The 25,486-nt window shown below is 50.1% G+C and overlaps 10 protein-coding genes across 10 annotated transcripts; 5 read left to right on the top strand and 5 right to left on the bottom strand. All coding sequences in view use genetic code 12, as the record gives it.

Moving 5' to 3' along the window:
• Positions 1–179: 179 nt before the first annotated feature.
• Positions 180–2,045, bottom strand: CAT2 (carnitine O-acetyltransferase; the record flags this gene model as incomplete). Its single annotated transcript, XM_025481366.1, has 1 exon — positions 180–2,045. One exon carries the CDS (start codon positions 2,043–2,045, stop codon positions 180–182), a length of 1,866 nt encoding a protein of 621 aa, XP_025335666.1.
• A 2,336-nt stretch (positions 2,046–4,381) lies between these two features.
• On the top strand, positions 4,382–5,758 carry HSX11 (Hsx11p; the record flags this gene model as incomplete). Its single annotated transcript, XM_025481367.1, has 1 exon — positions 4,382–5,758. One exon carries the CDS (start codon positions 4,382–4,384, stop codon positions 5,756–5,758), a length of 1,377 nt encoding a protein of 458 aa, XP_025335667.1.
• A 490-nt stretch (positions 5,759–6,248) lies between these two features.
• CXQ87_002875 (putative ferric-chelate reductase) lies at positions 6,249–8,024 on the top strand (the record flags this gene model as incomplete). The annotated part of the gene is made up of 1 exon (XM_025481368.1): positions 6,249–8,024. One exon carries the CDS (start codon positions 6,249–6,251, stop codon positions 8,022–8,024), a length of 1,776 nt encoding a protein of 591 aa, XP_025335668.1.
• Positions 8,025–9,168: 1,144 nt separating this feature from the next.
• On the top strand, positions 9,169–10,511 carry CXQ87_002876 (SEC14 family lipid-binding protein; the record flags this gene model as incomplete). The annotated part of the gene is made up of 2 exons (XM_025481369.1): positions 9,169–9,536; positions 9,560–10,511. 2 exons carry the CDS (start codon positions 9,169–9,171, stop codon positions 10,509–10,511), a joined length of 1,320 nt encoding a protein of 439 aa, XP_025335669.1.
• Positions 10,512–11,103: 592 nt separating this feature from the next.
• CXQ87_002877 (uncharacterized protein) lies at positions 11,104–11,895 on the bottom strand (the record flags this gene model as incomplete). The annotated part of the gene is made up of 1 exon (XM_025481370.1): positions 11,104–11,895. The coding sequence occupies one exon, from the start codon at positions 11,893–11,895 to the stop codon at positions 11,104–11,106; it is 792 nt and encodes a 263-aa protein (XP_025335670.1).
• A 440-nt stretch (positions 11,896–12,335) lies between these two features.
• CXQ87_002878 (uncharacterized protein) lies at positions 12,336–13,184 on the bottom strand (the record flags this gene model as incomplete). Its single annotated transcript, XM_025481371.1, has 1 exon — positions 12,336–13,184. The coding sequence occupies one exon, from the start codon at positions 13,182–13,184 to the stop codon at positions 12,336–12,338; it is 849 nt and encodes a 282-aa protein (XP_025335671.1).
• Positions 13,185–15,170: 1,986 nt separating this feature from the next.
• CXQ87_002879 (uncharacterized protein) lies at positions 15,171–15,788 on the bottom strand (the record flags this gene model as incomplete). The annotated part of the gene is made up of 1 exon (XM_025481372.1): positions 15,171–15,788. The coding sequence occupies one exon, from the start codon at positions 15,786–15,788 to the stop codon at positions 15,171–15,173; it is 618 nt and encodes a 205-aa protein (XP_025335672.1).
• Positions 15,789–16,681: 893 nt separating this feature from the next.
• On the bottom strand, positions 16,682–17,440 carry CXQ87_002880 (uncharacterized protein; the record flags this gene model as incomplete). Its single annotated transcript, XM_025481373.1, has 1 exon — positions 16,682–17,440. One exon carries the CDS (start codon positions 17,438–17,440, stop codon positions 16,682–16,684), a length of 759 nt encoding a protein of 252 aa, XP_025335673.1.
• Positions 17,441–18,019: 579 nt separating this feature from the next.
• On the top strand, positions 18,020–19,600 carry CXQ87_002881 (uncharacterized protein; the record flags this gene model as incomplete). The annotated part of the gene is made up of 1 exon (XM_025481374.1): positions 18,020–19,600. One exon carries the CDS (start codon positions 18,020–18,022, stop codon positions 19,598–19,600), a length of 1,581 nt encoding a protein of 526 aa, XP_025335674.1.
• Positions 19,601–22,702: 3,102 nt separating this feature from the next.
• Positions 22,703–25,461, top strand: CXQ87_002882 (OPT family small oligopeptide transporter; the record flags this gene model as incomplete). The annotated part of the gene is made up of 2 exons (XM_025481375.1): positions 22,703–25,407; positions 25,434–25,461. 2 exons carry the CDS (start codon positions 22,703–22,705, stop codon positions 25,459–25,461), a joined length of 2,733 nt encoding a protein of 910 aa, XP_025335675.1.
• Between the last annotated feature and the right edge of the window lie 25 nt (positions 25,462–25,486).

The following is a 25,486-nucleotide window of genomic DNA, read 5'->3' on the forward strand; positions in this document are numbered from 1 at the left end:
AAATAGTGTGGAGGCACTGATAGACGGTGTATGCACACTATGTGATAAGGATCGTTAGTATGTAGAGGCTGTATAATGCGAACCGGTCAGGTTACTCACATGAGAATATCAGTCTAGTCATTCTACAACATTTAACATAAATACTTTTGATAAGTTCTATCATATGAACAGAGTGGCGCTTAGAGCTTGGACTTGGCGGGCAACTGGGTGGACAAGACCTGCTTCATCTCGTTGGCAGCCTCGGTCAAGTAGTATTTCATGTAGTCGGATCTCAAACCGAAACCCTTCTTACACGAGATGTGCACATGCAACCAGTCACTGTTGACCAAGTAGGCCAAACCGAATCCCTCGTCAATGACCTGAGACCAACCCCAAGACTGGAAGTACTCGGATGGGACCTGGGAAGAAGAAAGGTACCATGTGCTGGAGTACTTGTAGATTGGGTCCTTGAAGATACCTGGAACCTCCTCACCCTGCTTAATCATCTGCAGCAAACCGAACAAGTGACGGTCAACACCCTTACCATCGGCGGCCTCAACAAGGTACTTCACGTGCTGCTTGCAAGCCTCGTTGAAAGCGGCAATCTTGGCCTCGTTGGTAGCGTTGAAGTCAGTGAAGGTCTCGACGAACTTCTTGGCCTCAACAGAAGCAGATCTTCCAGTCTCGGTTCTACCCTTCAAGTACTTACGGGTAGCAGCAGACTCGTAGGTTGGTCTAACCTTACCGGTCAACTTGTAGTAGGCCAACTGGATCAACATCTGGACGTAGGCATCTGGGGAAACCTTGAACTGCTTGATCAAGTTCTTACCGTAGCCGTAGTACTGGAAGACCTCCTCATCGTGAGCAGCAATGGTCTCGTCAAACTTCACCTTGGCAGCCTCAATGTCGGCTCTGCCCTTAACGGTGATGTCGAATGGCAAGACAGAAGGAGCCTCAGGAACAACCTCTGGGGCAATAGTAGTGTCGTTGGCGATCTCCTGGATGAAAGCGGCTGGGTCCTCCTTGGCAATCTGCTGCAAAACAAAGTTGTTCATCTGGACGGTTGGAGTGGCGTCCATTCTAGAGTGCTCACCCAAGAAACCGGAGTTACCGTTCTTGGCAACGAAAAACTCCAAAGGCTTGTCGAAGAATCTGTTCTGGCCGTCACCGTGCCAGTTGTTCTTGGACTTCTCCTCAATGGTGACAGGGTAGTTGTCGTCAAGACAGAGCACGAAAGAAGAGGCGAAGATGGTCTCGAAAGAGTCGTCGTTGACTGGAGAGGCGCCGGTCAAGTGCTCGTAGGTGCTCAAGTACTCGTCTCTGTTCAAAGAGGTAAGAGCACCAATGCCGACACCACGTGGAACCTTAGGGTTGACAACGTTGACCAAGTAGTCCAACTGCTTGTAGATGGCAACCTTGGACAAAGGCTGGCCGTTCTTGTCGTGGTGGTACACCTTGTAGAAGTTGTTGTTCAAAGCCACGATGAAGTAACGGTGCTCGGCTGGGTCGTACAACTTGGTGACGTCACTGCCGGCAGCTGGGACTCTGGAGTTGTTGAACATGTACTTGAAAGCGTTCATACAGTAAGGGTTGCCCTTGATGATCTCAGGCTCCAAGGTCTCGTTCTCAACGGTACCAGCGAACTGGGTGGTGTAGTAGGCAATCAAAGAAGCCTTGTACAACTGGTTCTTGCCAATGGCGTTGTTGACGTCCTTGTGGTTGAAGAAGTAGGAAACGTAAGGCACCACGGGGTCTCTGTAGGACATGTAAGCGTAGTCGTCCCAGTACTCAGCCAACCAGTTGTCCTTGCCCTGGGCGAACTCCTCCAATCTCAGCTGGAGAGCCTCACCCTGGCCGCCAGGACGGGCGAACTCCTCCACAATGGCAGTGGTGGACTTCAACTGGGCCTCAGACAAAAATGGCTCCACGGTTCTCAAGTACTTTTTGCAAGTTTCTTGCAAAGTGGGAACAGGCAATTTGGGGAGCTGCGACTGGTACTTGAACAAGTCGCCCTTTGGCACCGACGAAGAAAACTTTCTGGTCATGTTAGCTGCGGTTCTTAGCATTTGATGGAAGAAAGGTACGAGGGGAGAAAGGTACCGAATTCAATGGGCGAGATCCGGGGACTTTATATGGCGGGAGGATGTGAATTGTGGGGGTGGCCGCGAACCGAGGAAGCCTGCATTGGGCGCAAAGATGGAGATGATTGAGTGTCGGGGGCGGTCGGAGTCAGGGGACTTTTCGGAGTCACCAAGGTCACGTGGGGCCGTTTCACCCTTACCGATAGCCGTTGGCACAAAAAGGTTGAGTTTGGCAGCTTTTTGGGGCCTCTTTGGCGGTTCCCTCGGGTGCAAAATTCACATTGGCATCCTGCGCGGAGGGCAAAACCGTCCAGCGTGGCTGCGAAAACCGAAAAACCGGAAAAATGAGAGAGATCAATGGTAAACAAAACCGGGCGTGAAAGGGAATTTTTTACGGATGAAACAGGTAGAATGGGCCATGGTTTTGGCAATTGTTTACGGAAAACCCAGAATTTTGTTCTGTTTGTTGGGGTTTGGGTATTTCGGTCCGCCACACTGAAACGGTACCTGGGTAGACTGGAAGCTCCGAAAAACACTGATAGACAGTCTCAAGTGAGGCAAAAGTGTCGGTGCGCAATTGCAAAACCCACTACAATTGAGATGAATTTTCCACCACCACGGTATGCGCAAATCCTCACGTCCGCGGACCTCGTAATTCCAGTTACGTCATGGAGCCCAGCACCAATACAAAAACAAGAGTTTTGTGCCTGATTGTTTCAGCGACCAAGCCATTGTCACGACAAAAGTAGGATTTACGAGGTGCACGGCGGTTTTTCATTGGTTGGTGAGCCCTCTACAGACCTGGCATGCGCTGATTATCCTCGGAGCGACTCCGGTTGACGTCTGTGGGGCTTCTGCCGCCGCATTTGTTTAATCAAGACAAAAACGGATCTGCTAAAAAATATCGAGCCTTTCCTTGATGAGGCTCTGCAATTGACAAAAACACTTGTAGAAATCCTCATTGGTCGGAGCAGCGGCGGTGCAGCCGAGGCTACACATTTCTTGGTCTTTCGGGCTGAATTCGCAGCCTGCCATTCGCCATTTACGAGATGATTCTAAGCATTTTCTGGCCTCTTCTAAGCATTTTCTGGCCTCTTCTAAGCAGTCTCTGGCCCCTTCTAAGCAGTCTCATTCACTCTCGAGCAAATGTAAGCCATCTTTCACAAGACTTTGTTCATGTTATCTGAGCAAAATGTGGTTTGGCCGGTCCAATGAAAAGCCGCTTCAGACAGACTCTCCTGAAAACAAGCGTATCTGCAGCATGTTTTCGCTAATAGTAGCTTTATTTGCCTGGCGACCGTAGGAGTTATCCGGGGGAAGAGATCCGAAGCTGCCCCAGACAGCCCCACAAAATGGGACCCTCGGAGTTTGAGATAGCACGCCGTTGGCGTAACACATGGGTTGCATCCTCGGTTTGTCCATCAATTGACGGTTCTGTAAATTCACGAGAATTTCTGGGACGGCTACAGGGCAAATGTGTTTAATTGGGCGGTTTTGGAAAGTGCCAGGCTGAGTTGGAATTTGATTGAAGTACTGTGTTGTTTTCATGAAACACGGGGACTTCTCGAGGGCATGAAAAATGCCACAAAACCGCAGCAAATGTGAAAATTCTGTCCACCTGGAGAGTTTACATTTGTTGCAATTGTACCATACATTAAGGACTAGAGATCGAGAATTGGTATTCAATGGGGGTCACATTGAAATATTTGAGTGAAAAACGACGCTGAATGACAATAAAAATGCAGAGCGTGTGTGAAACTACCGATGGCTTACTTCCGAAGGTGACAGACATCAAGAATGGTAAGTCCCACAACACTACATTTGAGTTCACAAAAAAGCATAAATAGCGCCCCTTCTCCCATTCCAGCTCCTTAACTTTCACAACCCACCAGCCTCGAAAACCAATGACAGACTCAGTGAAAGGCTGCTTGTTGTTCCTCACCATTATCATACAACAAACCGAAGTAACCTCGCCGCATGCCCAAATCCGTCCCGTTATTCAAAACTTCCTCACACACCTTCAAAACCCTTGAATCCAAAACTGATCCCCAAATTCAGTTCCCCCTCTTTTCATCATTTTTCACTATACCCTCTCCGGACAGTTTCGGGCACTCGGCACCGCGTTTTGCAGCCAAACCTCCAAAGCATCTCTTCACCTCGCCAGAACCCACATCTACAATTTCCAAAATTTTCAAATTCATCTCAACACTTCACACTCTTTCTTCCCGCAATCTCATCGCCTCTGCCTCTGCATCGCCCGACGGTTCCACGTCTTAAGCGCTACGCCTGCGCGTTGATCTTTTTTCTCAACGGTAACACCAATGGGCCTTCTTCTGGCATTAGCGGCCTTTGTGCTATTATGGTACAGTGTGATTTTGGCGGTGGCATTGGCAGGCTTCCTCTGCATTGCCGTGGTGTTCAAAAAACCGCTGCCGCCGTCCCATGACCTAGATATCCTCGAACCCGTCACGATCGTCAGACCCATCAAGGGCATTGATCCCGAGCTCTCCCTGTGCTTAGAGTCGTCGTTCCTTCAGAATTACCCCCAGGAGAGACTCCAGATCTTGTTCTGCGTGTACGAGGAGTCTGACCCGGCGATGCCGATTCTCCAGCTGCTCATAGCCAAATACCCACATATAGACGCCAGCATTCTCGTTTCAGAGCCAGGGCAGGACTACTTCGGCCCCAATCCCAAGGTGAACAACTTGGCCAAGGGCTTCAGACAGGCCAAGTACGATTTGGTGTGGATCTTGGACCTGAACGTGTGGGCACTGCCGAATATCGTCGCCAACGGAGTCTCTGCTATGATGAACAACACGAATTGCGGCACCAGCATCAACCATAGAGGCCGTACCGTCCGTCTTGTTCACCACGTGCCGTTGGCTGTATCTTTAGACGCCTCTGGTGCCGGCTCTTCCCTAGACGAGATGTTCTTGTTCACATCTCACTCCAAATTCTACGTTAGTCTCAACAACTTGTCGATAGCGCCCTGCGTGAACGGCAAGTCAAACATGTATAGAAGGTCAGACTTGGACCGGGCCGTGGCTCTGATCCCGCAACAACGCTGTGAGTTCTTCCACGAACAATCTGTGGTGTCCGATGCTGCTCGTGTAGCGGCACGAGGCCCAGGCCACTCCATCGGCTTCTTCGCAAAGTACATTGGCGAAGACAATATGATCGGAATTGCCTTGTGGGTGTACTGTTTTGGGCGTACGGCTCTCACGGGCGATGTCGTTTTGCAGCCACTCATTTCACTGACAGACTCGATCCAAGAGTACTTCAGCCGACGGGTCCGCTGGCTCAGAGTGCGTAAGTACATGGTGTTGGCGGCGACGCTCGTGGAACCCACTACAGAGCTGATTGTGTGTGGCTGCATGGGCACGTTCGGCCTCTCGGTGCTCTACTGGGACTGTCTCTTCAAATGGAAGTTTTTCATCTTCCACATGGTGTGCTGGCTCATCTGTGATTTCGTTCAATACAATATCTGGATGCGCCATCTCGACCTGGTGGTGAGACCGCCCTACTGGTTTGCCCATATGGACAGTAAGAGAAGGTCTGTGTGGCAGTGGTGCCGATTTTGGGTTATGAGAGAGGTATTTGCTCTTCCTATTTGGATCACCGCCATGGTGGGCCATGAGGTAAGCTGGCGTGGGCGGCCCTTCCGCATCAAGCAAGACCTTTCTGCCGAGGAGCTTTAGTGTTTTTTGTCTACGGACTCTTGCATTGCATATTCAGAGCCATCGAGCACTGAAAAAAAAAAAAAAAAAAAAAAAAAAAAAAAAAAAAAATTGGCTGAGGTGTACCCCTGCCGAGCATTTTGGCCAGCATGTTGACGCATGTGTCAGTATGGCTGCGAATGCTGAATTACAAGCCTATCATACAGCTAAACTAGAATTTGAAGCATGATTAGTCAAAAAACTAGATTTTCGACATCCCGGAAGTGCCGTTGCATTGTTGAGTGTGGCATCCAACGGCCGGCGCCCGATAGGCTTTCTCGGGACAAATAACCGTCGAATTGAGTAAGGAAAAATGCTCATCAATATGCTCACTGAAGCGATGTGCAACACAAAGGCGTTCATTCGCCAGCCCAGCTCTCCACAGAGAGGGGCTATCGGCAAATAAATGCATGCCTTAAATTCCAGATGTTTGCACTCTTTTGAAAAATTCTTTCTTCTCTAGCATCTTACCATGGGAGTTACCTACAATGGCCTCGACTGCCTCGCTGATAAAAAGGACCCCATGTACGAGAAGTACCATACTCTCTCGCAGGAGCAGGTGCCTTGGTTGGACCAGCCTTGGTATGGGAATGTCACCATCTACTTTGGTGTGGCGACCATCTTTGTGGCAATGGTGAAGTCGTTTTGGTACATGTGGAGAGACTATCGCTACATCTCCAGTGGCAGGAAAATGCCATCCATTCTTTCCTCCTTCACGAATGTCATTACTGCTTACTGCCGTCTTTTCGGTTACCAACAGGTGCCTGAGATCTTTGTAAGGTACCTTAGCTTGCCATCCTCGCTCGGATCGGTGATCTATTCGTTCATTGCATCGGGATACCTCCTCTGTTTCTGCTTCATTCCCCATTTCTGGTACAGAGGATGCAGAGGATTCGGTTCTCCTCCATTGGCAGTGAGAGCAGGCATCATGGGTACGGCATTGACGCCATTCATTCTTATTCTTGCCGGCAAGGTTAATGCCATCACCATTCTCACCGGCATCAGCTACGAGAAATTGAACTGGATTCACCAGTTTGTGGGTGTTGCTGCTTTGGTACTTGGACTTGTTCACACTATTCCCTTCATCTACCAGCCATTGCAGGAGGGAGGTGTGGAGAATCTCGCCAAGGTGAACAAGGACTACCTCTACGTTACCGGCTGGCCACCTACCATCTTTCTCATCTTGTTGTGTGCTCTTTTCAAAAAGCAGGTTCGTGAAAAGATGTACGAGCTCTCGTTCCATCTCCACTGGCTTCTTGGTCTTGGGTATGTGGCTTCCCTTGGTGTTCACGTATACGACCAATTGGAGCAGGAGAAGTGGATCTGGGTAACTACTGCATTTTGGGGTGCCCAGTGGATCTGTCGTATAGTCGTCAAGACTTTCTGCAAGCCTGGCTCTGGCTTCTTGAAGTTCAAGGAAGCCGACATCAGAAAGTTGGACGGCAACACTTTTGAGGTTTCCATTGACCGTATTGATGGGCTCTCGTGGCGTCCGGGCCAGCACTGTTTCTTGAGGTTTGTGGGTAAGAGAATTGTGGATAGCCATCCGTTTTCGATTGCCACGATCAAGGAGGAGGAGAAGTTGCGTTTCATCATCGTCCCCAAAGCCGGTCTCACAAGAAAGCTTCACGACGAGTTGGACCATGCTGTTGCAATCAAGAAAAAAGTCATTTTGGACGGTCCATACGGTGGTACCACCAGAAACCACCACGCCTTCGATTCCGTGCTTCTCGTGGCTACAGGCTCTGGCGTCACCGTCACCTTGCCTTATCTTTTATCCCTTGTCAAGGAGACCAAGCTGGTGGTGCAGAGAATCGACTTTAGGTGGATTATCCGTCGTGAGAGCGACATTGGCTGGATCAGACACGAATTGAACGAGGCCATGGCCCAGGCCGGCAGCAAGCTTAATATAAATATTTATGTTGCCGGAGAAAGCGGTTCCGACGCTGCCTCGATTCACAAAGATTCATGGAGCAGCAAGGAAAAAGAGGTTACCCCAACCTTCGAGGAAGAGAGCGTACCCTCTGGCTTCAACACCCACTACGGCCGCCCCGATGTGCACAATATCATGGCAGACTACAGCCAGACGATGCTACGCCGCAATCTCGTGGTGAGTTCGGGCAGTGACCTCATGAAACGTACAGTCAGCCAGGCTGTCGCAGGGTACCAAACGGCCATCGTCTCGTCCGACAAAAACCAGCCGTTCATCGAGGAAATCTGCCTCCACACCGAGTCATTCGGATGGTAAGGGTTTTCCAGAAATCAAGCCAAGCAGTGGAAGCTGTCCCCTGCGCTTGTGTGGATGCTGGTTTAGCAGCCCTGCGTCACGGCCAGCAGGCGGACTAAAAGGGCAACAAACCGATCCCTGTGATTTTAAAGACGCCAGCCTTGTGAAAATGACAGCTACGTTGCATTTGCTCTTCAGCCCCGTGGGTACCGCCCCTTCTGGCCTTGTCATTTCAAGGTCGCTTTTCTCGACATGAGCATACATGGATTAGCGGACTCGCTTCAGCAGGATCAGGAGAAACGCCAAGATCCCGGTAGTACAGTGCTGCCTGGACCCGACCTCTCGAAAGTCTACTGCCTTAGATCACTGCCTCAATGCCTGGACCAGCCCCCCTGATCTGCCGCTTTTTCTGCTTGAGCCCCCCGGAGCATCATGGTCCGTAGACGGCTGCGAAATGCCCAGGAAGCGGCTCTTCACGAAACAAAGAACAACCATAGCGAAGAGAAGGATTCTCTTGAGCACACAATGATTTTCTGGCGTCGCGATGCAAGCCAACTCTAATTATTTGGCCTAATGGGGCTGCTAGACTGGCGATCCCTTGCGCACTAGCTGGAGGCTTGCAGGGCGGAGTTTCACAGGGGAATGTGAGGCCCGGAATTCTTCGTATGCCGATGCTGCCTGGCCAGGAAAGAGCGATTGATTTAATTGAAGATGATTTGAAGGACTCATCTTTTTTTTTTTTTTTTTTTTCTTCTGGTTTCCTCAACTAAAGCCGAGCTGCTTCTAAAGAATCACCCGCAGTCACATGCCGCGCCCGAGTGGGCAACCTGGCATTGCCTAATCAGGCAGGGTCTCGGGAGAAGAGCACAAAGGGCTCGAAGCGAAGTAAGCGAGAAATGTGAATCTTGCACTAAGCGAGGGCGGCCAGTCCCTCATTATAAATACAGATCCACACGCTCCATAATTTTCTCGTACTTCCTCTTTTAAAGCAGAATTTCTCCTGCCCCGTTGGGTACTCCCCTCTGGAACCCACGGCATTAAATGATGAGGACAAGTGATGACTCGCGTCGCACCCGCAGGGCGGCCTGCTCTGTGCAGTACTGCAGCACCCTCGCAGCGGTAGAGATCCTTATAAGATCCAAGAGCCGCCGTCTTTTTTTATCTAATGACTACTCGTATACAACAGGGCCGTGTGTGGTCGATGGACCCTGCGCAGGAGATCGTGCTCAAGCAGGCGTGGGGCATTTTGCTCAAGTTCTTTGGGTACGAGCTTTCGCTCAAGCTTGACGAGTTGGAGCTGGGCAAGTCTTTGGTTAATTCGAAACCAGGCCTCCACGGCAGAAGAGCCGACTCTGTTCTGCTGGTGCTGAAGGACTCCTTGCTGGTGAGCTCTGGAGGTTCTTCGTTTGCGTTCCAGTCCTCCAATACAAACATCAAAAGCGTCTACTACTCGTTAGAAACAGGAGGGCTAGATGACGCCAGCAGCGGTGCGTTCTCGTTATACCACCAGGAGGAGCATCCAGCGTTGTCGAGGTACATCCCGAGGATCTCCACAGAAGCTTGTGGAGCAGCGTGAAGAACAGCAGTGCCGATAATTACCTCCTCAGGTTCGTTCGGCTCTCCCACAATGACCGGAAGGCTTCGCTCAAATGGATTGCCGAGGTGTTGGACTGGCGCATCAACAAGTACCCCATCACGGATATTGTGTTTGACGGCGACGCCATGCCGTATTTCGAAGGGAAGAAGCCGCAGCTTATCGAGGCTTTCAGAAGAAACGAAGTGTACGTTCGTGGAAACTCGCGTACTGGCTGCCCCTTGGTCGTGGTACGTGCCAAGGAGCATTTCCGCCTGAACTGTCCGGACGGCGACTACGAAAAGCTCATCATCATGAACTTCGAGTGGCAGAACCTCGCCATGCAAGAGTTCAAGAAAGGCGTGGACCAGGCCCATGTGCTTTTCGACTTGACCGGTTTCACGCTCAAGAACGCCGACTTCCACGCCGTCAAAATGGCAGTCAAGCTCTTCCAGCGAATCTACCCCGACTGTGTGGAAAAGGTGTATATCCACAAGGCCCCCAAGATTTTCAGCGTCATGTGGAACATCATCGTCAAGTGGATGAGGCCCCACTTGAGGGAGAAGCTTGTCTTCACCCACACCTACGAGGAGTTGAGGAAGTACATCGAGTCGAAGTACATTCCCAAGTCCTTGGGCGGCAAGGATAAGCACATTCCCACGTACATTGAGCCCACCGAGTTCAATTCGAGAAAGAAGGACCCCGATGCGTTGCTAGGGAACCTCTTGAGACAGCGAGACGAATTGACCATCAAGTTCATCGAGGCCACCATCAAGTGGATCGAATCCACCACACCAGAAGAGTCCAAGGGCTACCTCGACGAGAAAATCCGTCTCTCGAAGGCCAGAGCACAGAACTACGTCTTCTTGGACCCCTACCTCAGAATGAGAGGACCCCATGACAGAAACGGAGAAATCCTCAGCATCAGCTACTAATCTTTTTTTTTTGGCCGCTGCCGTCACCGCTGGCCGGGGCTGCAGCAGTCTTGTGTTGTACTACTAGAACCTTTGGGATACAGTGAGGGGGGACTCTAGACCACACGATCAACCATGCTTATGCGATCTGTTCGCTTCGGCATAATGATCGCCAGGAGCTTTCAGAGTTGGTCGCGTAGTCCTTGACGAGGAGACAAGCGATGTAATTAACATTGTACAAATAATGAACAATCGGACGATTATCCAATTGTGTGCGTAGGTGCTCTCATTACTTTTCATTGATAGAGATCAGCGTGCACTACATAGCTATTGTGGAAGTGTGCACAGCGCTATAGTGGCTTCACTTTTGCCCAAAATGGCATCCGTCGCCAAGCACATGAAATAATACCAATATGTAGACCAATCAAGTCCGACTTATCTCTGTTGCAGCCACCCAGCAGACGGCTCGAGGCACATCCGAGGCATCTCGAGACAGGATAGTCTAGAGACTAGCTAGGCTTTAGTGAAAATCCAGGCATCGTCGGGTGCAAATCGAGATCAGACGGTGGCTGGCTAATATCCGGCCGAATTCATCCGAAGGAGGCGTCTGGCCTTACAAGCCTTCGTCGTTGAACTTGAGTCTGTAGGGCATTTTCTGCTCGTAGTTCCCCAAATTTTCAACGGCGTTTTCTTCAAACAGCATCCTGCTATGAGACATGAACTCCACCGCTCCACCGGCCTCGCCAAACGGCGTGGTACAAGCGACCCAGCGTACAGCTTTTATAGGTGTCGTTCTCTTCTTTAGTGTGTGGTTCTCTTCGTATGCGATAACCACAGCCTGGGAGATGAAGGTTGCCTCTTTATGTTGCGCATGGAGCTTCAGGCCTTGGATCAACATTTTCACAAAATCCTCGAAAGAAATCTCGTAGTGGAAGTAGACATTCAAGAGGAGCTCCTCAAAGTCGTCCACGAGCAACACCCACTTCAGCGTTGTGTCCTGTGCTTGGGATTCCACCTTTCTGGTCTGGCCTGTCATACCGGAAAACCAGTAGATCAACGCCTTGGCTCTGTTTTCAGGGGTGCTGTCGTCGAACTCCTCGTCCAATTGGCTGAAGTTGTCGGTGGTGATGGTCTTGTCGAATGGCTTCTTGCCCTTGAGCGATTCGTCGATTCCGTTCTTGATTCTCTCGCTGAGCACGTCATCGGCCTCCTTTTTGATTTTGTCGAAATCCTGAACCTCCAGCTTGACCTTCTCGTCGCCTTCACTGACCAACTTCCACAAGTAAGGGTAAGCGTAGTGGAGGTCCATGAAGAGGTTGTTTTTCCAGAGCGAGTAGTTTTCGGGTCCAACGAGCTTGGGCTGGACCTCCTTGAGGCCTTCCTCGTGTAATTTTTGAGTATCCATGACGAAAAAGGGCTGATGGGGTGAATTGATTCGTATGGAGATTTCCAAAATTTAGATAGTACTGTGTGGAGTGCGTAGAGAGCATGGGGTCTCGCCAATGGCGAATGAATAATCCCCAGACGAGGACGGTTTTTGAGAAAATAACATCACTCAGGAGAATACTCAGATAAATGAATCGTTTCCAGAACTTTTCTAATAAAATGGTCTCGATCACGGCAACTTTCACTGCCGGTTGACACCGGTGTAGTGTATACAACGCTTTGGCAGCAACGGTGCTGCACAGAGAAGTCTGGGGTCGAGGTCGCGGAAAATGGCTGCAAATGCGACAATGTCTGACGAGCCTACTACCATTCTACAAGTTACTTCATGCGGCATGATTTATAAAACAACTAAAAAGAACTAAAACTCAACTCGAAATCAATTTTGCTTGGTGTCGGCACCTACAAAAGAGCCATGGCAAGACCGGCCAAAACGGCCTTGACTCCAAAGGAAGCAGCCTCACCGGCATTGTCAAACGAAGAAACAACCGGAGCTCCAGAAGCAGCTGGAGCAGCAGAGCTGGAAGCAACCTCCTCCTCGGCCTCGTGCAAAGAAAGGAATTCTCCATCATCATCAGAAGAGTACAAGTCCTCAGCATCAGAGTCATCAGCACCTCCATAGGAGGTCTCACCAGTAGGACGAGCACCTTGTCCAGTGTAGGTAAGGTAGGTTCTCTCACGGGTGGAGTCACTTCCAGTGATGGTTTTCAAAGTGGTGGCAATGTCCTCAACACCAGCACCCTGGAAAGTCACAGTGAAGATAGAATCGTCTGAGTAGGTGTAGGTTCTGGCTTCACCATTGGTTTCAGCAGCTTCTTGAGAAGTGCTCTGGTAAGCAGCTGGAGCAACGCTTCCAGAAGGAGACTCGTCGTCAGAGTCACTGTCTGGGTCATTGTCGGTGTTGTTTCCATCGTCATCGGCAGAAACAGAGGTGCCACTAGGCCACTCAAGGAAAACACCCTCGTCGTCAGAAGACCACAAGTCCTCCTCGTCTGAGTCCAGCTCGTTACCGTGGTCCAAGGTAGAAGCACCTGTAGGACGAGGACCCTCGCCAATCCAGGTGATGAAGGTTCTGGTACGGGTGGAGTCGGACTCGGTGATGGTGTTGGTCTTGGTAGCAATGCTGCTGACCTCGTCACCAGAGAAGGTAACAGTGAAGACCTTACCGTCGTCAGAGTAGACGTAAGACTGGGTTTCCTCGGCCATGGCAGGCACTGCAATAAGAGCGAGAACAGCTGGAGCGAAGATCATGATGATGTTTGATTTATGTGATGAAGAGAGAGAAATGGGAGAAATGGTCGGATATTTATAATTTTTTCCAATGGCGGTGTGGATCCAACAGCGTGAGCTCGGACGCCGCCGCTGTCCCATGTATACTGTTTGCTCCGGTTTAGCCAGTTTTGCATCCATTGTTTTCTTGTCACTCGGAATACGGGTTTAATCAAGTCTTCTGCGAGGTTGCAAATGGCTCCACTATTGTTGATGCCGTTCTCATTGACGTTTTGATCTACCTAGGCTCACCAAAAATCGCCCAAATCACGAAAGTCATAATCTATTCTTTGATTTTTCTTACTATTACGCAAAGCTTCTAGCGAGGTTCTCTGGCAGCAAAGCCCCTGAGGACCCTTGTCAAACTGTGTACGGCTGTGGCAGTCGAGTTAAGACACAGTGCATCCCCAAACCTTGCTATGCCTCCTTCAGGCAGCCTAATGAGGCTCAAGGACCAAATATGTCTATTTTTGTCACGGCCGCTTACAAAAGCAGAATTTGAGGCGTTTGGGCAACTGGTCGTGTGACGCTTTGCTCGCAACCACACCTGGACCGGGATCGGAGAGTTGTGGAGCAACAGCAAGGAATGGGTTATGATGGTCTGGGGAAGGGTCTGGACCACGTCTTGGTGTTCTTGTTTTGTGATGCCTCTATAAGTGTCTATATGTGTGGAAGCCTTTAAGCTTTGTTGTGCAGCAATAGATCAGGACATCGATTTTTCTTTCGAGCCTCTGTAACTTTTATCTTCTTTCCCGAGACACTCAGTGATTTCAACGCTTTTGCCGGTCTAGTCTAGATTCGACCACAGAAGGCATTTGATTAAGTGCCGCTACACATGGCTGCAAAAGGGTTAAAGTGTTTTGGGGTGCGCTATGGAGGTGTTGATATTCTATTTTAAGCACTCGCCGGTGTTTTATTTTGCTTGAAGAGCGGCTGGGTCGGTGGTATGTACGAAATGTGAAGGCTATGGTGGTCATAAGTCCGAAAACCGTTGATATCAGAACACCTTTGAATGCGAGTGGTATCTCCGGGTATGCTGTCTATTTATAGCAAAGCGCTTCAACCGTTATCGCTTCGCCAGATCAAGTTCGAAAATCCTGATCTCTGTGTGATTTGATGATGAGCTTAGGTCAACTGCTTTTAGGCTAAGCATTCTCGGATTTCGGAATTACGGTACCTTTTAGACAGTGCGTTTGACCAGAGAGGTGCAGCCTTCGTCATAGGAGACATGCGCTGAAAATGAACAGTTGACAGCTCAAATGGTTATTGGTGAGTTCAATGTACTTAATTTAATCAAAATGTGATTATCAGGAGAGATGCTGAGCGGTGGGGCATAGATGGATTCCTGACTCCGATTATCACCATTAGTCTAATCTGACCAATCCAACCAACTGGATAAGCCAAGGGACCAACGTCCGCAGAGCTTGAAATTAAGTATTGTAAACAACTGTTTTGGGTATCTCCATTGGAAACTCTTTGTTTTCCTTCCCAAGGCTTACTGTCATAATCAGCATCTCAACATCCCTTGGGTGCCAGCAACGAAGTCAAAAAAACAAAAAAAAGATGTGATCTCTTCCTGATATCCAGAAATATTCACTTTTCACAAGAAGTCAGCCAGCTCAAGCAATCCATCTATTTCGTCTTGTAGAAGTGCCTTTCTTGCTCTCCTTACCTCGGCTAATTGTAACCAGCCAATCAGCAAAAAACTCCCTCAAAACATCCCACATCAAATACATGTCTCCGTGACTGCTCGTTTCTGTAACCCTGCTGGACATGCCATGCGTGGTTTGGTGCCCAGATGCTAGCTATCTCCGGTGTTGGGCATTAACGTTCGGAGCCACAAAGGTCCAAAGTAGATACATTTACGTAGACACATTTACGTGGAACACAAGAAGATAGACCTTACAGAACAAACAGGCTTGGCACCATTGAAACATGGATTCGTACATAAAAAACAAACAAACGGTCTCACAAGAGAGCCAAGGCAACTGCTGCGAACAACGCTCCAAGACCGTTGCTAAGAGCAGCGCCGTTGTTTCCAGATGTCTCAAAACTGGAAACGGTGACTCCTGACCCTGATGTTTCAGATCCTGAAGCACCCGATGTTTCAGATCCTGAAGCACCCGATGTCTCAGATCCTGAAGCACCCGATGTCTCAGATCCCGAACCAGAGGCTGAAGTTCCTGAGCCCAGTGGAGAAGCCAGGGCTCCGGAGTCGCTTGCAGAGGCTCCAGACGAGGCTTCACTGCTTGCCGAACCAGCCTCGTCGTCCTCGTGCATGTCAATGAAAATTCCATCGTCATCAGACGAGTACAAGTCTTCGGCATCCAGCTCCGGGTCGCTCTCATCCGTATCGTTCAAAGAAGCTTCCCCTGTAGGGCGGGCCCCTTCACCCGTGTAGGTGAGAAAAGTCCTCACTCTGGTTGAAGAATCTTTAGCAATGGTGGTCGTTGTAGTCGCCAAGTCCTCGACATTGGACCCAGAAAAAACCACAGTAAAGAGACGATCGTCCGAATATTCGTAAGTTCTGGCGTCTTCGCCAAGGACTGGCGTGCCAAGAAGTGCAAAAATGGGAAGAAACAACATTGGTTATGGAGCTCGAGGGCTCCTTGCTTGCCTCTTTTATGGAGTTGGGCGTGAGGGGAACCCCTGAATGCCTGACAATGATCGAGAAGCTTCAGGGGTTTTGCTTATAATTCCGTCAGAATTAATTGGCAGAGGAGGATATTTCCATGAACCAAAGCTTTCAGGTTGCTAGAGCAGGCCTTTTGCAACCATGTCTGGCTCGGATTTACCACTCAACGCAGCCGCGTGGCTTGCATCATGACGTTATGCCATGTACTTTAGCGTGACAAAGAGGGTACCACTCCATTCACGGCAGCAGCTCATCGAGCTCATTGGAAAATGTTACACAAAGCAGAACAAGCCTTCTCAACGCTGGACCCTGGAAAAGAACCGTGCAACGAAGTATGTAGGTGGACTTGCTGGGTGCGCTGTGATTGGCCCAGCATGTGAATTCCGGGGTAAGAAAGTCACAGCGGAAGATCCCGAAGATCACGGCAATTGGTTGCTCAAGAGCGGAGATGAAATGCTCATTGGAAAACAAAAGCTTTTTGGGTCCCCTGTCAGTGGCTTGTCTCCATCACAGGGCTACTGGCCTATATTGAGAGAGTCAACAATGCGGGAAAAAGAATGAGAAACAAATTTTTTCACGCATGGCGTGCGGCGTGCGGCGTTCCATTCTGAGCCATGCGCTTCTAAAACATGAGCCGCTGAGCGCAAATTCCACCGACAATAGCACTTTATCGAAGCTGGGGTTATGCTGCCTCGAGCACCGAAGAGGAAGTTTTTCGGAAATTTGCTCATCTTATGCAATTGAGCCTACAGAATTTTTTTTACGGCCACGCGGCGGCGCATGCAATTAAACAGCATATATTAAGATTTTTTTTTTTTCGCAGCCAGTCACTGCCGCTTTCGGTTTAGAACAAACCAGCAAGGAGAAGAGCAGCACCAGCAGCGCCAAAAGCACCAGCCTTGACGGCGCCGTTGTCGGAGGAGGTAGTAGCTCCGGTGCCAGTGGCGGTGCCAGTGGTGGTGCCAGAGGTGCTTCCAGTGCCGGTGGTTGTAGTGTTAGAGCCGTTGGAAACGTTGGAGCCGGCGTGAGCGTGAGAGTGGCCGTTGGAGTCTGGCACGAATTGCACCTCGGAAGAAGCAGAGTCGAAGCAGAACGTAGCAGTGCCGTGGGCGTGGCAGCCAGAGTAGCTCAGCTGGGCGTCACCAGTAGCAGAAGGAGCTGGGGTGATGGAGCCGTGGTTTCCGTCAGCGTCGTTGCAGAACAAGTCGGAGCCGTGGTAGTGGCAGCCGGTGATCTCGTCGTCGTCGCCAGAACCAGAGCCGTGGGAATGGTCGTGGTCGTCTTCATCGTGATCGTGATCATGGTCATCGTGATCGTGGTCATGGTCGTGAGCGGCAGCAGAGCCCAGAGCCTCAGAACCAGTGGCAGTCTCAGCTACAAACTGAACCTCGTCGCTTCCAACCATACAGAAGGTGTCGGTGCCGTGGGCGTGACACGAGGTGTACGACGAAGGGGCATCTGCGGTGGCGGATGGAGCTGGAGTCACCAAACCGTGGTTTCCATCCTCGTCGTTGCAAAAGTAGTCGGAGCCGTGGAAATGGCAGCCAGTGACGGAGGCAGCGGCAGAAACACCAGAAAAGAGGGCAATTTGTCTGAACAACATGGAGCGAGGGTTAGGGGAAATTTGGCAATGCGTGCAGAGTCGCCAGTATTTATCAGCACCTCTGGATTTTCCATTAATTAGCGCCAAGGCCTCCCTAAGCCGCCCTAACCACCATGGTCCCGCCGTTGCAGCCATTTATGCCTAGGCGAGCGGCTTGAGGTCCTGATCTGCAAAGCCTCTGCACGGCTGCGCTGCATGCCATCTTTGCGTCACCGACGATTGCATGTATGCAGTATCATCGTCAGTAGCGCCAGCCTCTGCACGATAGGCGCGGCCACAAGATCGAAGATCCACCCGCATCTCCGTGCCTCGAGGTCGCTTCCCTTTCTCCAGGGTGCTCTGCACACCGCTTCAAGCCTACTATGCCAGGCCCACTATGCCAGGCTCGCGGGGAGTCCCCCTAATGTAGCGCATGCGGCGCACAAGCAGCCACCTGTTCGTCGAAGCTTGGCACTCCATTGTCGTGGCAGAAATAACACCCCGGTGGTTGCAAAAAAAGTCTTGGCATGCCATCTCACGGCAGCACTTATAGAGCCCGCAACGGTTGCAAACTCTTCTTCTCAACCACGTTTTTTTCTGATGCTCTGGAAGTCCTTGTATGCCATTGCTGCCCTAGTGGCCACTGCTCAAGCCGACTCCATCACTGGATGCCACGCCCACGGTTCTGACTACTTCTGTATCAACACCGACGGCGATGAAGGCCAGGTGCTGCCTGCTCCTACAGGCTCAGGCCCCAGCTCCTACACTTCCTGCCATGCTCACGGCGCTGACACTTATTGCATGGACGGCTCCTCCGAGGTGTTGTTCGCTGTTGAAGGTGGCAGCGCTGCCAGCAGTGCCAGCAGTGCCAGCAGTGTGGATGCCCAAACCACCGCTGTGACAGGCTGTCATAATCACGGCGACGACCTTTTCTGTATCGACGGTGCCGGCAACGAGGGTGTCATTACGCCTGCTCCATCTGGATCTGCTGCTCCTGAATCCTTCACTGGCTGCCACGCTCACGCAACTGAAACTTTCTGTTTGGACAGCTCTGGAAACGAGTTCCAGTTTGTCGCCGAGGAGGCTTCCAGCGGTGACGGTGGCGAGGACGATGAGGAAATGGACTGCCACTACCACGCCGGTGTGCCCCACTGTGTGCCCAAGAGCGGCAGCTCCTCCCACTCTCACGAGGCCACCTCCTGTGACGTTCCTGACAACGAATACAACATTCCCTTGAGAATCGGTCTCATCTTTGCCATTTTGGCCGGTGACTTCATTGGTGTCTACGCTCCGCTCATTGTCAAGAGATGGTTCTCCGACCACATGGACGGCATTCTTGTCACCTTGTTCAGACAGTTTGGTACCGGTGTGGTTCTCTCCACCGCCCTTGTGCACTTGTTGACTCACGCCCAGATGTTGTTTGAGAGTGACTGTTTGCACACTGATTACGAGGCCACCGCCACGTCCATCGCCATGGCCGGTATCTTCATTGCCTTCTGCATTGAGTTCTTCTTGGGCAGATGGTTGCAGTCCAGAATCAACACTCTCAAGGCTGCTAGCGGTATCGCTGGCTCCGAGGAGGAGGGCAGATCTTCTGACGACGAAAAGGACAAGATCAACGGTAAATCCCTGAACGACGACCACGACCACGACCACGAGGAGCACGGCCATCACCACCTTGACGCTGTGGCCAAGCAGGACAAGGTTGCTGTGGGTCTCTTGGAGGCTGGTATCGTTTTCCACTCGGTTCTTATTGGTATCACGTTGGTGGTCAACCCAGACGACAACGGATCTTTCATCACTCTTTTCATTGTCATTTTGTTCCACCAGATCTTCGAGGGTGTTGCGTTGGGTACCAGAATCGCCGAGTTGAACACAATCTCCATCTGGACCAAGCTCGCCATGGGCGCTGGTTTCGCCGTCACCACCCCTGTGGGTATGGCCATTGGTATCGGTGTGTTGAACCAGTTTAACGGTAACGACCCAGACACCATTGTTGCTTTGGGAACCTTGAACTCCTTGTCCGCCGGTGTTCTTTTGTGGGTCGGTCTCATTGAGATGTTGAACCACGACTGGCTTCTGGGTGGACTTATGAAGGCCAGATGGTTCAAGGTTGCCGTTGGCATGTTCGGTTTGGTGGCCGGTATGGCCTTGATGAGTTTCCTCGGTAAGTGGGCATAAGCTAATTATTAATATTTTAGAGATATATGAAATACTATTTCGTGAACTAGGTTGTAGGCTGCTCTCCTACATGGCCAAATTGCTCCAGCCTTGATGACTTCACCGTTTTCATTCGCCTCGTCTAAATTGAAAATTTTTTTCGTCATCGAGCCGCTAAGCCTCTATAGCTTTACTCCTCGTGCATGTCGTTTGTGGCTTGGGAACAAAGCACATACTTATCATGCTTTTGCACAGGCTTGCCTCTCGTTTTGTGCCAGGGCCCCTCCAAAGCCTAACCACTATACCAGACCATGGTTAAAAACTTCATTATAAAAGAAGCTTCCCCCTGGCCAAGGCGCTATCTTAACAGTGCCAAATAAACTCAGCAGATTTGGTAGCAGTTTGAAGCGACTTTTTTCAGGTCAAGCTTGCATGGCCACGCTTAAAGGATGCTGCCGAAGAAATCCAAGAAAACCAAGCGACCCTAAAGTCGAGTAATGCTAAGAAATGTGCTAATTACAATAAACCGCGCTGTTTGTGTAACATGTTGAAAAACTTTGGGAACAATGACTCCCGGCTCGCATAACAACGAGCAAATTACCTCTGGAAATTCTAAGGGGTTCTGGAAAAGCTCAACCTGAGATTGGTCTAGATGAGGTCTCGGTGTCCGATTTCGGAATCTTGGGAACCATTTTTGTGCCACTATCGAGAAAAGGTTGGTTGCCATTCCGATTGGAAATCGACGGTGACGAAGTATGGCGAATTTTTGGAAGTGGCGGCAAAAAGCTGGGCAACTAGGTTATTACTGGTGGGGAAAGTAGTCTATCGCGCAATTGGCCTCTATCTCACCTAGTGATAATACAAGCCACCAACGGGCAATGGTCGTAGAAATAGGCACGCCATAACCGGATCGTCGTCAAATCACGTCAATCCAAATTTCATAGAAATTGCAGCCGTTTCTGATTTTTGGCAGGGCTTTCCATTTTTCAGTTTCTAATCACCGCGCACTATCGCAGTACGTTGTCGAATTGCAGCTGCGAACTGGAGGCGAACTGAGGACTCCAACAATCGACAAAAATCGGAAACCTTGTAAATTCAATAAAACCCTGGACAAGCGCCCAGAACCAGGCAACTCGATTTACGAGCGGGGCACTTGGCGCTTTGATGGAAGAGAACAAATGGTGGCAAAATTCCATTTACGTAGGCGGCAAGCGATATAATCTACCCCGGTGGCTGCTAAATCTTCTGATCTTCGCATCCTGGTACTTTGAAAGTCTACGATTAGGTGACATGGACCCTGAATGTCAGCGTCAGATCACAATACACAATCGCAAAAAGGGCCCTTCAGTGAACGGCATCACCCGTTTTTGGCGGATACGAGAAGGCCTTCACTATGGAGCCGTTCGGGTCGTTGGCATCACCTCCGCTTGTCCTTGGACGTTGGTGCAGCTTCATCTGCCAAGCTGTGATCCAAACAACATCACCAACGACTCCACCATGGAAATGCATTTCCCAGCTGCATCCACGTACGGCTCAAGGTTGGAAATTTTGTGGCCTCCATGGTATCTTTGCCTATGCGGCGCTGTGGTAGTGCCAAGGCCCTGGCCAATTGGACCCTGGCGAAAATGCACACTGAGGCTGTGAGCGTCGCCATTAGGACCCTCTCAATCCGCAATGCCCAAGCCAATGTGTCACAGGCCCTTCGCCGCAAACTCGACGTCTTGCTATGTGTCTGAACACAATAGAGCGGGCCCAGTGGGGCAGAGATGAGTCGCACTGAGTCAGGCGATGGAGGTGGAGAGAAGGGGAGTCATAGTACGACCCAGACCACTGAGAGTGAAGAAGAGAAAAAAAAACTCAAATTCAGCAGAACGTTCTTTGCTGCCCCGCCAAGGCATATCTGAAACGTCAGCCCAAGGCGGAAAAAAAATTGTGTTTTCAGATCCCGCGGAGCACCGGCTACCAAGTCCTGTCCAATGATCTTGGCCACATTGCCAGGCTACTGATTCCATGCATGGCGTGTGGGAGGCTTGTGGCATCATTCCGGACCGATTCCGGGGATCGTAATCCCGGGCACTCCGACTGCTATCGGGATGAGATTTAGAAAAATCAGCCTTTTGTAAGTCACAGTCGCCGATAACGGGCGCCTTGCGTCTGGTGTCTTGGACGCCCAAATAGCCCAGAAACCAACCTTGATAAGCTCTCAAGCCGAGGACGTTGGTAGACCACAATACGAGGATGCGGCGTTTCGCAGACGACCCAGAGGTTGAACACCATTGCGTTTTATCGCAGCGTGAGGCCCACATCTGTGGACCTCCTCCTTCGTGCCTTTGTCCACACGGGGCCCTTTCTCCAGAGAAGGCAATCATGGGGGGAAATCGCTCATTTGCAACAAGGAACGAGCCTGAGATTGCGTTTCGTTTATGCCCCTCTGGCTTGGCTTGCATGGTCCCGCGAAGGTGGTGCACTGCTAATGGCTGCAAAATCGGCCTGATAGCCTGCCCTAGGCGAATTCAGGAAAACAAGAAGCACAGCTCAAAACGCCAGATTGCCGTGAGATACTCCACTGTGCTCTTAGCCCCGGAAATTTTGTGAAACCGCGTTGGTGGGTGCCCCTCCTGCTACCGCCAAGACCTTCCAGCTGATAAGACTCCATTGGAGCCGTACGGTGGAGCCGCTTATCAATACCGCTACAAGAAAAGTGACGACTCAACAATGCAAGCCAGCGGTGCAGCGGACGAGGTTTAGAAAGATACTGGTGGGTGAAACAGCCAAACGCACCAGAGCCAAACCTCCCACGATCCAGAGCAGCGCAGTGCGTCAGGTTTAAATAACTCTGGAATTTCGCCAGGGAGGCCCTGCCAGCCGTGTGGCACGCATGCACATGCATTTGGCAGCTGGGGAGAAAACCCGCCTTGTCACATAGTGCTTGCAAAACACCAAGAAATATGGGGTCTTGGTTCGGGCCGACAAGAGCGCACGGCACCACCGTGAGCCACAGAGCTTCGCTACAAAGCTATCGAAGTGGAGGAGAGTTCTTGGTATTTGATTTTGCCCAGCGGCTTATGGCAGGAGACATAAATACACGATGCCCTGGCATGCTGCAAAACTACTTTCCTAATCATGAGCACCCAACCACAGCCTGAGCAGGAGAAGGTCGCTCCGGTCTTGTCCAACATTGTGAGTGCTGGTAGCCATGGTGAGATTGCAGCTCACGAGGTTGATGTTGACCAGGCGCAAGACGCCGCTATTGAGGATGTTGCTTCCAGTCTTTCTGCCGAGCAGAAGTTCTATATCTTGAAGCGTCTTCACTTCGAGGGCTTGGAGACCCTTGAGAAGTTGCCTATTGCGGCGACGTTCATGTTGGAGAAGATTGCTTCCATGCTGGTGGAGGAGGCCTTGGAAGTGTTGAAGCTTTACTTGAAGGAGCACGACGAGGATGTGAATATTCCCACTGACGAGTATGACTTTATCGAGAAGCTCTACAACCTTGCGCCTGATTACCTTGCAAACCCTGACTTTGTCGCTAAAGATTCTACCCTGGACCTCGACGAAAAGAAGGTTAACGTTACAACAAAGGAGAAGGAATCGACTTCAGACTGTGAAACCACTTCCACCGATGAGGAGGCCAACGTGTTTGAAATCCACGACTGGAACTTGCAGATTCGTACCGAGGCTGTCATGATCGCCTACCACTCCCCTTACCCTGAGGTCAGATCCGTCACCAACCCCTACGATGACTTCCACCTTCCAGTGGAGACATTCAGAGTGTACTTTTTGGGTATCATCTGGACAGCCCTTGGTGCCTTTGTCAACCAGTTTTTCGCTGAAAGACAGCCAGGTATTTCTTTGAGAGCCTCTGTCGTCCAACTTTTACTTTATCCCTCTGGTATGTTGATGGCCCGTGTGCTTCCTCACAAGACTCTCAGATTCTGGAAGTGGTCAATCAACTTGAACCCAGGTCCTTGGAACTACAAGGAACAGATGTTGGCCACGATTTTCTTCTCCGTCTCCGCTGGTACCCCCTATGTCTCTTTCAACATTCACGTCCAGAGACTTTCTCACTACTACAACAACCAGTGGGCTGACTGGGGCTACCAGATTTTGCTTATTCTTGCTACAAATTTCATGGGTTTCGGATTCGCTGGTATTATCAGAAAATTTGCCGTCTACCCGGTCAGAGCTATGTGGCCAACCATCTTGCCCACGCTTGCCTTGAACAGAGCTTTGTTGATGCCCGAGAAGAAGTCGAATATTAACGGGTGGACACTCTCGAGATACAAATTCTTCTTCATCTTTTTCCTTGCCTCGTTCTTCTACTTCTGGTTCCCCAACTACCTTTTCGAGGCTTTGTCTTACTTCAACTGGTTGAGTTGGATTGCACCAGAGAACTTCACCTTGAACTTGGTTACTGGTTTTATCTCAGGTCTTGGAATGAACCCTCTTCCTACTTTCGACTGGAACATCATCAACTGGAACCTTGCTTTGACCATTCCTTTCTATTCACAGATCAACCAGTACATTGGAACCCTCCTTGGTTTCTTCATTATCATTGCCATGTACTACACAAACTTCCACTGGACTGCCTATCTTCCAATTAACACTTCTACTTTGTACAACAACAAAGGCTTCCGTTACGAGGTTGAGGATGTTGTCAATGAAAGGTCTTTGTTCGTGAAGGAGAAATATGAGGAGATTGGACCACCATTCTACTCTGCTGCCAACTTGCTTGTGTACGGGGCTTTCATTTCTTTGTACCCATTTGCTTTCATTTACGAAGTGACTTTGAACTACAAGCCCATGTGGCATGCTTTAAAGCACTTGGGAGGCTCTTTCAAGAACTTCAGAAAGTCCACTTTCGAAGGATTCAGTGACCCACACACTATCATGATGAAAAAGTACGGGGAAGTCGCCGACTGGGTGTTCCTCCTTGTGTTGGTTGTTTCCATTGTTCTTGCCATAATCTGTGTTCAAGTATATCCAGCAGAAACTCCTGTCTGGGGTATTTTCTTTGCCCTCGGCATAAACTTTGTCTTTTTGATTCCGCTCACTGCCATCTACTCCACTACCGGTTTCCAATTCGGTCTTAACGTTTTGGTCCAGATTATTGTTGGTTACGCTATTCCAGGTAACGGTCTTGCCTTGAACTTCATTAAAGCTTTGGGTTTCAACATCAACGGTCAAGCACAAAACTATATCACCGATCAAAAGATGGGTCACTACGTGAAGATCCCACCAAGAGCTCTTTTCCGTTGTCAGATGCTCTCTGTTTTCATCTCATCCTTCATATCTTTGGCTGTCATGAACTTTATGATTGACAACGTCGAAAACTATTGTACTCCTGAGAGCAGACAGAAATTCTTGTGTCCACAGTCGAATGTCTTCTTCTCAGCTTCGGTGTTGTGGGGTGTCATTGGTCCAAGAAGAGTGTTCGGTGGTCTCTACCCAATTTTGCAATGGTGTTTCTTGCTTGGAGCTCTTCTTGCTATTCCTTGTATCTTATTTAAGAAGTACGCTCCTAAGAAGTTAACCAAATACTTCCAGCCATCTTTGATCATTGGGGGAATGTTGATCTACGCCCCATACAACTTATCATACTACACTTCTGGTGTGTACGCCTCTATCGCATTTATGCTTATTATCAGAAAGAGGTATCAGGCGTGGTGGGAGAAATATAACTATGTGTTGTCTGGTGCTTTGGACGCGGGCGTTGCATTCAGCAGTATCATCATCTTCTTCGCAGTTCAGTATGATGAAAAGGACATCAATTGGTGGGGCAACACCGTCTCCTATCAAGGAATTGAAGGTGGCGCAGGACAGCAAACCTTGTACAATGCTACAGAACATGCTCCAGAAGGCTACTTTGGCCCTCGTGTCGGTAGTTTCCCATAATATTCAAGCATATGT

Source organism: Candidozyma duobushaemuli, assembly GCF_002926085.2.
Source record: "Candidozyma duobushaemuli strain B09383 chromosome Unknown B_B09383, whole genome shotgun sequence".
NCBI classification, from domain to species: domain Eukaryota; kingdom Fungi; phylum Ascomycota; class Pichiomycetes; order Serinales; family Metschnikowiaceae; genus Candidozyma; species Candidozyma duobushaemuli.